The sequence below is a fragment of the Nicotiana tabacum genome, chromosome 12 (genome assembly GCF_000715075.1).
Source record: "Nicotiana tabacum cultivar K326 chromosome 12, ASM71507v2, whole genome shotgun sequence".
NCBI classification, from domain to species: Eukaryota; Viridiplantae; Streptophyta; class Magnoliopsida; order Solanales; family Solanaceae; genus Nicotiana; species Nicotiana tabacum.
In genome coordinates this window covers 1,774,452-1,787,784 of record NC_134091.1, presented here as the reverse complement: position 1 = coordinate 1,787,784, position 13,333 = coordinate 1,774,452, and the positions used below count along the sequence as shown (strand labels likewise).

At 31.9% G+C, this 13,333-nt stretch overlaps 1 protein-coding gene across 1 annotated transcript; it reads right to left on the bottom strand.

Moving 5' to 3' along the window:
* Nucleotides 1–4,725: 4,725 nt before the first annotated feature.
* On the bottom strand, nucleotides 4,726–8,952 carry LOC107830855 (putative serine/threonine-protein kinase PBL21). The gene is made up of 5 exons (XM_016658525.2): nucleotides 8,049–8,952; nucleotides 7,612–7,796; nucleotides 7,194–7,383; nucleotides 6,152–6,543; nucleotides 4,726–5,662 (listed from the first exon to the last, which is right to left on the bottom strand). Exons 1-5 carry the CDS (start codon nucleotides 8,146–8,148, stop codon nucleotides 5,405–5,407), a joined length of 1,125 nt encoding a protein of 374 aa, XP_016514011.1. The 5' UTR covers nucleotides 8,149–8,952; the 3' UTR covers nucleotides 4,726–5,404.
* Nucleotides 8,953–13,333: the final 4,381 nt, after the last annotated feature.

Below are 13,333 nucleotides of genomic sequence, written 5' to 3'. Positions count from 1 at the left end.
AATTACAAGAAAATATACATAACTTCACACCACAACAAAAAATGTCTCATGTTTTTAAGTTTTACCCTATTTAGCTCATATTGTACATGTTTTGAAAGCACGGGCAAATTAAAAATCTGTGTTCTTACAATCATTGCTTCTAAAAGTTATGGAGTTAAATATGTATTCTCGCAACCATTGCTTTCACTCTCTCTTTCACATATTCTACATATGCTTCAAGGGGCAGAGTATTTTCTGTTTCTCCCCCTGTGTCACCTAGTTGCAATGTAAGAAAATTAAAAAGTAGGAGTCCACCATCGAAGGCCATTCAAAGCTTTGCTTTCGAAAATATGATTTTTTGAGTTTATTAGTTGTTTGGATTGGGTGTTATTGTAATTGATTGCAAATATCAAAAGGAGTTCAAGATTTAAATTTGAAGTGATTTGGAGTAGATTTGAGCAAGATTTGAGTTAAATTTCAGAAAAGATGCAAGGAAGAAAACGAAGTCACTTTTTTGTATAATTTTGTATAATCTTGTATAATAGTGTATATGAGTGTATAAACACATCTTATACACTATTATACACTTTTATACACCTTTATACAAACGTCTGTAGACGAACTTCTTTCACGATTTTCAGTTGCACTTCTTGTTCAAAATCAGTTCAAATCTCCATTAAATGACTTCAAATTTTATATACAATCTCCTTATACTATTTATAACAAGTTTAAATAATACCCACTCCAAAATTCTCACGAAATCAAATTTAAAATTTAAACTCACATATTTAAACTTATTAAAAATCTAATTTTTACTATCCAAGCGGATTTGGTTTGTTGAACTAATATTTGAGTCACAGTTAACTTTCGAATCAGTAAAAAGGCAAGAATCAAGCTATTTAAAAAGGCAGTCCTAGTATTTAATATATTTTCCTATTTTTTCTCTCCATTCCATACCATGTTTATATTATTTTTAGAAACCAATCCATTCCATAACAGATTTTTCCTTTCCATACATGGACCTTTTTATATAATGTAATGTAACAAATTATACATCTTTATATTCTAACAAAATAAAATACATATATTTATGAAAAAATTATAATGTAGGTTGTGGTGTATATACATTATAAATCATATATATTTTTTTTAGGAAAATTCATATATATATATATATGCATATGTTGTTTATATATGTCTTTATATTTAATTATATATCATCGATCCATTCCATAATAATTTTTTTCCTTTTTACACATGGACCTTTTTATTCAACTTAATCCTAGCAAAATTATATATTTGTATATTCCAATGGAATAAAATACATATATTTCGTGAAAAAAAATATGATGTATGTTTATGGTATATTATAAATCATGTGTTTTTTAAGGAAAAGTTATGTATATATGCATATGTTATTTATACACTTATTTATATTTAAAGAGATATTATAAATATGCTATTTATATTTTGCACTAATATAACATGCATATTTGTATAAATTATCCGTATATCACTAGTATATGTGACATATTTTTTTTCTTCTATATACATATTAGTGACATACTAATATTTTAGATTAAATTTTATGTAAGGTATATGCTAGCAATATACTTTGAATAATATCAATATAATAATGTAGTATGATGTATATATAAGTTATATATGTGGTATATATATGACATATTGATGGAATATTTATATTGTAAATTATCACAATATAATATACTTGAAATATGTTAAATGTATATTTTTAGTTAATATAAAATTGTACAGAAAAATGTTTAAAATAAAGAAATACTAAAATTCTCATTGTGTAGAGAGAATTATTTTTGAGATATTCTTCTTTCAGAATCTTTGATATATTTGGGTAAGTGTTATTTATGGAAGAGAAAAAGGAAGTTATAGAAGAGTGAGGGAAAAGGAAATGTAGTAAAAAGTGTATTAATGTAGAGGGATCCCTTAGTTAATAGAGTTATAAAAATAAAAGTGCTAAAAAAGTAAAAAAAAAAAAAAAAGTGTTGTTTTTGGAATAAACAAAGTCTACTATCATTTATGATAATAATTTTTAAAAAGGGATCAAGCATGTAAAAATCACTATTAAAACTTTGTGGCATACCCGTTCACAAAATCATCAAACAATATTAATTATAAGAGCTATAATCACTAAATTATCATCCATATCTCCTAATAAATGTTGAGAGATTTTTTAAAAGATTGTATTATTTGAGCAGAAGCAAATCTGAAAAATAATAATTAATGCCTACATGGAGTCCTAAAAGTGACATTTATTTTGAACCAAATTTGTTTAGCTAAAGAGTTATTTAAAATGGATCGAAAGAGTTGACCTATAAAAAAATTTAATCTATTCTATCACATATTTTTTTGGCATCTCCTTTTAAAAAAGAATTGAATTACTTTTCAAAAAAACAAGTATTTCGATTTAAAAAGGGGTATTATCACTTTTAACCCGTGCTAAAAACTTTTCATATCTGATAGCCGAAAAAATATTTAACATTTGTATAATTTTTATATATAACATACATAATGCATATATATATATATATATATATATATATATATATATATATATATATATATTTTTTTCGACTATTATTTTTATGATTATACAGTGTATTTTTCCTTTAAAAAGAGGGTACATAAACTTCCATTCCAAATCCCAAACATACAAAGAAAAGCTAAAATATTCTAACAAGACTTTTTCCCAACTGCTCGAGAGAAAGGAAGAAGTTGTCAACGTTAAGAAACAAATTGAACATTTTTGGGGGCTAAAATTGCAAATTTTCAAAGTCTCTCGAAATTTGTATAATGTAATCAATGACGCAATCATTTGATGGTTCTCATATTATTCAACAAAAAACAAGAAGATGGAAGAGTTAGAACTATTAGTTTAATAAAGTTTGTTTTTTCTATTTTCTGGTTTTTATAATCCTTCTTCACGGACAGACATGTCTCAAGAAAGGGTTATTTTTCCAATATTTTGACTTATGGTAAAAGCAATGCAATTTATACTAAACAAAATATTAACAGCCGTGATTATTAAAAATAATTGTGTCAAATTATTTGTCATTTTAAAAGTTTAAGAGAAAATTAATTATTTTTTCCTTTATTACTCTTAGTAATAATTATTCTTGAATATAGAGATAATACATAAATAGAATAAATATTCAATAAAGAGAGATTATATCTTAAGACATAAATAAAAATAGAATAGTCAAATCCCTTTTTTAATTAATATTTTTTAATATGCGTGTAAAAGAGAAACACGACACGAGACAAAGGGAGTATTATATACTAAAAACAAAACGTGGAACACTAAGAGAACAATAATAACTATTTAATTCAACTAATGGAAATTGAACTGCCCAAACAAAGATAGATTTTTGAGAAAACAAATATTAATCAAGTAGAAAAAGATGGAATAAAGTCTGCAATGGAAAGTTCTGAGGAGAAGAGAAATGTGAATAGGTTGACCCTGTAAAATTATGGACTAAATGAGATGTATCACTTTTTAAATTTGGACACAGCTGGATTAAATAAACTTAATTATTCATATGCTTTCTCCAGATCTAAAGTCTCTATTATCTCATTCCATATACTTTATTCTTTTTAACTCACTTCAAAATTCGTCTGGAGTTCCAGCAAGTATACCGGTCCAGCATAATATACTGGAGTTCATACACAGGTGCATCAAACTCCAGTATATTATGCTGGACCGGTCTCTGTTGTAGTAAAATAGTGACTATTTTTCTTTGACTTGGTAAACGCTGCCTATTTTTGAATGACCAGTCCGAAAACTGGCTATACCGTGCTATTTTTACCTAAAAAATTGCTTGTACACTAAACTACTTATATATGACTTCTAGTAAGAGACTGACTTCAATTCATTATCATTAGTTGAACATGAAACTAAGAAAGATGTGCTTATACTTAATTCTTTCTAATGTATTCCAAGACTCATTTAAAACGCCATGTAACATCATCTTTAACCAAACTCCAGGGTAGTTAGTTTTTAAGTAAACCGCTAAGAATTGTTTATACAGTAAATTACTTATATATGTCTACTAAAAAATTGATTTTCGTTCATTATCATTAGTCCAACATGAAATTAAGAAAGATGTACTTGAGTTGGCATTTCATAGTTATTGTAGGAATCTGATCTCACAATCTTTCACGTTGACTTATTTTGTGGACAAACTGGTTAAAAGGAAAATAATTTTCTACTTCGTATCGGCTGAGGCTAGTCTGATAAGGTTTTGTCTTAGATTGCTAGTGGTTAATGTTGTGTTTACACTATTCTTTCGTTTTTTATAGTACCGGGCGTTATTTATGGGCTATTGTTATTGTTTTTCATCTATTTTCTACTTCTTATGATGTTGTTATTATTTTTATGGTTTCTGTTGATGGTACTGATATATTGTCTGTTTTCGTCTTCTTGAGTGGAGGGTCTATCAAAAACATCTCTGCTCCCTCGGGGTAGGCGTAAGGTCTGCGTACACGCTACTCTTCCCAGACCCCAATTGTGAGATTTTACTGGGTTGTTGTTGTTGTACCCGACAAGTAGCCCTGACAATATACATGTGTTTTTATGTGAAGAACATCATAAATAATGGGAAACAATGACTCATTCTTGACAAAGGTTGGCTTAGGTTGCAGCAAAAGTACAAGAGAAAGAGCAGTCTGCATTTTTCTTGCAACTCAATTTGAGTCAAAGGAAACATCATCTGAAACACCAAAAAGTTCTTTTGTTTATACTGTTTCTTGACCACTCAATGACTTAGTATATGTCTGCAGGATAAAATTAGTCTATACAATTTCCAGTCTGCAAATGAAACTGTATTCCAAGACATAAATATTACATATTGATATACCATCCTAAATGGCATTATCACGTATATATTTGCGCAACGAAACTTTATAATGCTTATACATAAACAAAGATTAGAAGAAATGAAACCTTCCTCAGCCCACACCAACCAAACAGAAGAAAAAGAAAAGACTAGAGAAGCGTAAAAGAACGTCTCTGGATTATGTCGATTAACCTACCTATAGCAAATCCAACAATTACTACACTAAAATGGTTAGACATATATTAACCTTCGCTCGCTCAGAACAAATCCTAACAACAGTACTTTGTTAACATTCTGTGCATCATCTTCTTTACATTTCATCATAATCAGTGGAAGTGCAATGCGTGCGAGATATCTTCTTACCTCATACTCCTCAAAAGCCAAAAGGATTGACTGTCATCTTTTACTGTCTCCTCCTCTCCTCTAATATGACATCCAATCAAAGGTGCACCTCCACACGTTGTCAGCGGCCATGAACTTTAGGAATTTGATGTGAACAAGCTTTAACATGTGGCAGATCTGTTTCCCGAAAGTTTGCTTTCTTGAATTGATGTTTAAATCTCCTTGGGATGATATGTTTGCTTTCCGCTATGTGAACCGCCTCCTTGTGAATCGGAGCTTTCTGCTTGTGAGACAAGATAGTCAAGTGCGACAACAATATCACTGATGATTGGGCGAAAATTGGCTTGCTCTTGAATACACATTGCAGTAATTGCAACTGCATGGTGCAAAGAGCGAACAGAGAACTGACCATACAACAAAGGGTCAACCATATGAACAAACTTCCTCCGGTCCTTTAGGAAGGGACGAGACTGCAACCAACCGAAGAATTTCTCAGATCAAGTATCCTAGTTGGAGCACGTAAAAATGAAAACACACTCATATTTGCTTCCAGTATACATGATAAAAGTTTTTAGGGGAGGGTTGTGGGCAAGCTCAAAAAGAATGAGATCCAATATGTAACCTATCTTAAAAATTGTCAACAAACATTTCGAGTAAGATCTAAAGTTTCATCAACATGTTATCATTTCAGTGGAAATGATGGCGAAATTCTTTAAGCAGATATAACCCAAAACTGCCTACTTTGCTTAAATTCTTATGAGATTACCCCAAACTCCAAGTAGACTTGAATTCAGACTGGAATCAGGTTGTGTTCCAATCTCTACTGAGAAGCTCACCATGTAAATTTTTGGAAGATAAGTAACCAAATTGATTTGTAAAATGTGCAACTGCTTAGTTCAAGTACATGAAATTAGTTGATGAATAAAAATAAGCAGGCACATTAGATAATATAAACTCACCCAAACGACAAGGTTCTGTTCTCCTGTCTTTCTAGAGCTATCATAAGCTTTTCGGCCTGTTATTAGCTCCAACAGCACAACACCTAAGCTATAGATGTCTGATTTCAGAGTCAATTTTCCACTCATGGCATACTCGGGCGCACAGTATCCATAGGTTCCCATCACTCGCGTCGAAACATGAGTGTTTTCACCAACAGGTCCCAACTTTGCAAGTCCAAAATCTGACAGTTTTGGATTGAAATCATTGTCCAACAATATGTTTGAAGATTTCAAATCACGGTAAATGACAGGCGGATTTGCTTCACAATGAAGATACTCAAGTCCATGAGCTGCACCAGCAGCAATCTTAAGTCTTGTGCTCCAACTCAGTGGCTTCTTTCCGGGTTCCAAATCTACAATATCGATAGTAACATACTGTTCAGAGTGCAGCACCGTTAAGCAAGATAACGTAATACTTGGTTACAAGGAAATTAGTAGTATATAACATTTATCTGTTACTCATAACAGCATACTAATACAAGCACACAGATACAACATGAGCTTGTTTGGTAGTTTCAGCTACAGCTACCAATGAAAACAATCCAGAAGCTATAGGCAAAGTAATCCGAATTTCACAATTGACATCTTCTGAGAGCAAAAGCTAATGTCTTGTAAGATAACCTTAGAAGTACTAGGATTAAGTTGAAAATATGACATTCTTTTTAAAATGTCATTTGCCATGAGGATCAAGAAGGGGAGCCATGGTGTAACTGGTAAAGTTGTTGTCATGTGACCAAGAGGTCATGGGTTGAAGCCTATGGAAACAACCTCTTGCAGAAATGCAAGGTAAGGCGGCGTACAATAGACCCTTGTGGTCCGCCCCTTCCGCGGACCCCGCACATAGCGGGAGCTTAGTGCACTGGGCTGCCCTTATTTCCCATGAGGATCAAGATTTGTGATTCAACACCTTTGATGTAAACAACTTGGCTCACATAACTCAGGTAAATAAAGCAGAATACTAAACATTTCAAAAGATAATATTTGTGGAAAGAAATTAAATTACCAAAAAGATGATTCTCCAGGCTACCCATTGGCATGAACTCATAAACCAAGAGCCTCTGGTCTCCATCAGTGCAGTATCCAATTAAGTTGACAAGATTTTTGTGATGTAGTAAACTCAACATCAGGACCTCCACTATAAACTCCTGGTTTCCTTGTAGCCCGTCAAGATTAAGTTGTTTGATTGCAACAATCTGTTCACAAGATCAAAACAACAAGAACAATTGGCGGTCATCTTCTACCGGAGAAGATAGTCAAAAGATAAGGACATAGTATTCAAATTTCTATCTATGTAAAACATGTTCCTCCCTTATTTTCTTTCAGATAACACAGAGAGATAATAAACGCTTTCAAACAAATAGAAAGTTAGCAACACATATGAAGATCAAAAGCCAATGTGTTTGCGAAAGTAGAAAACTTGCCAAGCCTGATTCTAGACGGCCCTTGTACACACTTCCAAAACCGCCTTCGCCAATAAGATTAGTTTCCCTGAAATTCTGAGTTGCTAATGCAAGTTCTTTGAACGTGAAACTGCGCGCCACATTGCCCTTCTGGTTATTGCTTTCCCCACCTTTCCCTCTTAAAGAACCTCCTTTTCTACCTTTCCCTAAACATCAACAAAACTCACAATTCAACAAAACTAAAAAAGAACCACATGATCAAATTCCACAACTCCCAAATGCAACTCTAATATTAACAACATAAACTGAAAATAACCCTTATCCACTGCAAACATAAAAAAATGACAGATTTTTAACATATACAAACCACATTGTGTGATAGCAACAAAATACAGAAATAATATTACAACAGTAATTCCCACATTGTATAACAAAAAAGGAAAATAAGCAGCAAAAACCTGAAGATTTAATGGATCTTGAAGCCATGTCATCATCATAATCTCTGACATCTTTACGATTAAAACTCATGCAAGAAAAGCAAACCATTCTTTTCTTCATAGGCTTTTTGGGCCAATTACTCACACAAAAAATGCAGATTTTTTAAAAGAAACAAAACCCCACCTCAAATTTCAGCTACAATGAACATAACAGTTAAAGAAAAACACAAATTGTAATTGAAAAAAGAGAAGATTTTGGAGCTCAGAAGAGAGAGGAACAAAGAGGGTTAATTCCTTCTTGTCTAGAAAAGTCGAAACCTAACACTAAGAAAGAAAAAAAAAAAAGATGAAAAAAATTAGAAAAAGATTGAAGCTTTCACATTCATAGATCTGCAAATACAATAAAGACAACCAAACAAATATAAATAAAGTAAGAAAAATGGGACAAAAATATTATTAACAATTACATTGAACCAAAAATGGGTCCTAAATATTTGGTAGTATCTTCTATACCCATATGAACAAAAGAAGTAAAAAGTAAGTCCAAAATACCAAAAAAGATCCCAAATTTTTATTAATTATAATAATTTGCCAAAATTAAACCAAGCTTAAAACTAACATTGAACCAAAAATCGGTCATAAACATCTGTCATTTTCTAGAACTATATGAATAAATAAAGTAAAATATCATAAAAATCTCAAGAAATTCCTAAATTCGGCAAAAAAATTCCAGCTCCTCATTCAGCGCCAGCTTTAGCGGTGACCATTTTTCACCACCCACCCACGAAAAAAAACACATCAAAAAGAAATAATCTTTTTTTAATGTGGGCCTTTTTGGATATGAATTGAATTTGAAGGGGGGAAATTTTTAAAAGTAAAAGATGGGGAAGTGGGCATTAAAGCTCACTCTTTGATTATAGTTGCAGGTCGCTCTCAATGGCTAACTTGCATTTAAACGTTTGGGTGAGGGAAGGACGTGAAATGACTCATTTGACCTTCTCGTTTGGTCCATTTTATCCCCAGTTACCGACAACAGTTGCGACAAACTGATTTGTTTCGGACTTTTTTCGATTTAACAGATGAATATATTTTGTTTATTGATACAGGGGTACTACTACTACTAATAATAATATATACAGAGGCGGACCCAGGATTTGAAAGATGGATCCAGATATAGGATCGAAACAATAAAGAAACGGGAGGGTTTCTGAGTGTTTCAAACGGGGCTAAGATTGGGCATTGGGCAGATCTTAGTGGATCCAGAGATGGATCAAATATCTTGAGAGAGATATAGGGTCAAAATAAGAAAGAAACGGGAGGGTTTCTGAGTGTTTCAAACGGGGGCTAAGATTGGGCATTGGGCAGATCTTAGTGTGGCATAAGAGCGACTTGTCTTCTTTGCCAAAGTGGGGATGTGATCGGATTGTGATCATAGTCAGATTCCTTTTATTATATTGTAAATAATATAAAGGTTGGGATTTTCCCGTATTTGATTGTCTCTTTGCAATTGTTGTCAAAGTCGTCTAAGTAAAAGCTTGCTGAAAATTTAGCAAGGTGTTGGACAGGCTGAAGGCCAAGTTAGGGGGCGGAACATGGCTGCCGCGCGGGGTGCGATTTTTGTAGACGAAAAACGGCCCCGTGACAACTGGGGGCACCATTGTATGCTAATCACTAGCGATTAAAAAAGAATATATATATATATATATATATATATATATATATATATATATATATATATATATATATATATATATAGAGAGAGAGAGAGAGAGAGAGAGAGAGAAAAAAAAAAAATTTCTTCGCAAAATGGGTGTTATGGGAAGAGAAGGAATAAAATTAATTAAGTTGACTATTGTATATTAGTACTAACTATAAATAAAATTAAAAAAGTAATTTGTTACTAAATATAAATTATATTGTATCCAAAAAACTAAAATATTAATAAAGTTGACTATTATATATTAGTACTAATTTATAATTGAATTCAAAAAAAAAAAAGATAAAAGTAAAAGATAAAGCAATTTGCTATTGAATATAAATTACATTGTACTCACAGAATAAAAATAAAAAGGAGGAGAAAAAAGTTGAGGGGGTGTTTCGAACCTATGTCCCCAAAAAGTTGGGAATTTAAGGGCCCAAAGCAACCACTTCTTCCATCCATTTCTTTGTTTTAGGGAGCACATTTAAAATATTTAAGGGGTTTCATATATATGTACAGGTACAACAACAACAACAACAACAACAACCCAGTATAATCTCACAGGTAGGGTATGAGGAGGGTAATATGTACGCAGACCTTACCCCTACCCCGAAGGATAGAGAGGTTGTTTCCAAGAGACCCTCGGCTCAAAAAAGCAACAGGATATATATTATATATATATACATAATTTTTGCTGAGGCTAACGGAATCACGTGACCCCTAAACTCACCACGTAGATCCGCCCCTGAATATATAATACTATGGCACCTAGAGGTGTAATATAGTCGTCAATGTAGTAATAGTGGAGTACGCTGAGGTCTTAGATTTAAGTTTTATGGAAGATTAAAATATTATTTTCATCCGTTTAAGTCATAATAGGCAGAGTTACTCGATATGTATAATTAATCAAAGGTAAATACAAGATAATTAAATGTTATAAGAAAACAAAATAAGAATGCTCGAGAAACGCGTTAGCGCCGTTATAGATTCTGCAGGGAATTTTGGTCCTAACATTTAGGTGGGACCATTCTTAATAGTTAATTCAATTAAGATATTGCCTTTAATAATTGGTAGAGATCTTGTGATATGTTGGACTTACGAGAGGGGTTGCTCTGATGGTAAGCAATCCCACTTCCAATCGAGAGGCTGTGAGTTCGAGTTTCCCCAAGAGCAAGGTGGGAAGTTCTTGGAGAGAAGGATGTCGGGGGTCTATTTGGAAACAGTCTCTCTATCCTAGGGTAGGGGTAAGGTATGCGTACACACTACCCTCCCCAGACCCCACTAAGTGGGATTATACTGGATTGTTGTTGTTGTTGTTGTTGTTCGATTGGGGCAAAGTATTTATCAACAATAAATTAAAAATGATAAGTTAAAAAAAAAATATTTGCAAAATGATTTTGAAAAATCTTTCTTTTAACGAAAAATCGAGTTTGAAAAAATATATTAACAGAGTAGAAAATGAACCGAGTCAGAAAAAGTTGGTTGTGCCATGTCTTAGCAATGTAGCATGGAACATCATAGGTAACGTTACAAATATAATTCTTTAATAGAAAAATATGTTGATTACATAATTAAATAAATAAAATATATTCTCTATAACAATTAAATTTTTAAATGTGGATCACACTATTATACAAAGTTTTTGAATATATATAGCTCTTCAGTTCGAATCTTTCCATTAATGGAATAAAAATGACACACTTTTTTGTTCCACTTTAAATGAGATTTATAAGAAAATCATTACCTTTTTCACTTGAAGTGGAGTTTCATTGTGCCATACTACCATAACTATGGAAGATATGGCATAACACTAAGTAGCTATTTTTTAGGGTTGTTATTTAAAAATAGTCCTAAAGTTAATAATTTTATGATAAAATAAGTATCGGCTAATCTCTAAATAGTTGTCCTAAAAATGGCTATTTGTGTACTTCCCCTAGATATGGGCCCCTATCGATTCAACAAAATTTTATCATCAAATCGAAGAACAATTACCAAAATATGGGGAGGCCATATATTTGTTGAGTGCTAAAAAAGGAATTTTTACATTTCTATATCATATAGTAAACTATATTACCCTTCATTCTTAACTTTTAATATAATTACCTTTTTCTATATACCTAATTATCATTTATGTACCATTTTAGGATTTTAATGGTATTAATTAGTCTGCTAATTTTACTCAACAGTATATTCTTACTCCCCCAAGTTTGTCTCTCCAAATCCCCATGATTTTCTCTTCAATCATCCATAATTTCCTCTTCTAAAACCAGCGAAAATCTGTAACCCCTCCACCTTTGACAACCATTAAAAAGCTTTGAAACTTTGAATTCGAATTTGGGTTTTCAAAAGACATTGTTTGTTTGGATTTGATGTTGTTGCAAAGAATTGAGAATTCTCTCCATGTCTCTCCCTATCTCTCAATCCCAAATTTCAGTAATATAAGAGGAAAGGAAAATAGAGCAGCAATTCCACCATTGACAGTCATTAAAAAGCTTTGAAGCTTTGAATTCGAATTTGGGTTTTCAAAAATCATTATTTGTTTGGATTGGGTGTTGTTGAAAATAATTTAAAATATGGTTTGGAATTTATATCTCAATTTTGAGGGGTTTTGGTGAAGATTAGACTTTGTATTGACTGAATTTCAGATTGAAACTCGAAGAACTCGAAGAACTCGAAGAACACGAAGAAGAAGAAGAAGAAGAAGAAGAAGAAGAAGAAGAAGAAGAAGAAGAAGAAGAAGAAGAAGAAGAAGAAGAAGAAGACATGACATACATTATATTGCAAAAATTGTAGAAAAAATGTATTCTGTTATTTATTTATTTTTGAGCTTTGTGCTTTTGTGTTAAAAGTTTTGATGGGAGCTTGTTATTTCACTTCGCCTGTTTTGGAGTTAACTTGTGCAGAGGAGAAGATGTTTTTTAAGTTATATATATTGCCATACCTTTAAATTCAAGAAAATATGGTTGTATTGTATTTAAAGAGGCATGAATTTGTAGAATAAGTTGAATGTGAGGAATGAGTCAAATAAGACTCACAGTGGCTTGTTTTCGGGGATACAGAATTGAGGAATTGAAATTAGGTTGTGCTTCATCTATTGATCAAGTTGCTATAGTCAGAAGCCAGACACATGACCATTTATTTAGTTGCTTGATGATTGTAAAGTAAAGTGAGGCACATGACCAATTTTCTAGTTGTTTGTGGATTTGTAAAATTACGTGAGTTAACTGCGGATGCACAAAATATTTTCTTGACTTTGCAGAAATGAGCATGAGGTGCGGATGCACAATTTACCTATGCCAACATTTAACTATGGTGTATATCAGTATGGATTTTTACAATACCTACAAAATTTCTACATTTTACAATAAAACTACATATTATTTGAAAAATTAACATGAAAATACAGAATTTCAATGTTTCTACAAATTATCTACAAAATTTTTACAAACTATTCATAACAGAATTTATTTTTATTTTCATGCATGTTCGTCTAGAACACTAAAGTTACTTGATATGCCAACATCTCCCATAATAGGGGAATACAACTTATCTACAATATTTTTTACAACTTTCACACATTATTTTTATCCAGTTAAATACAACTACA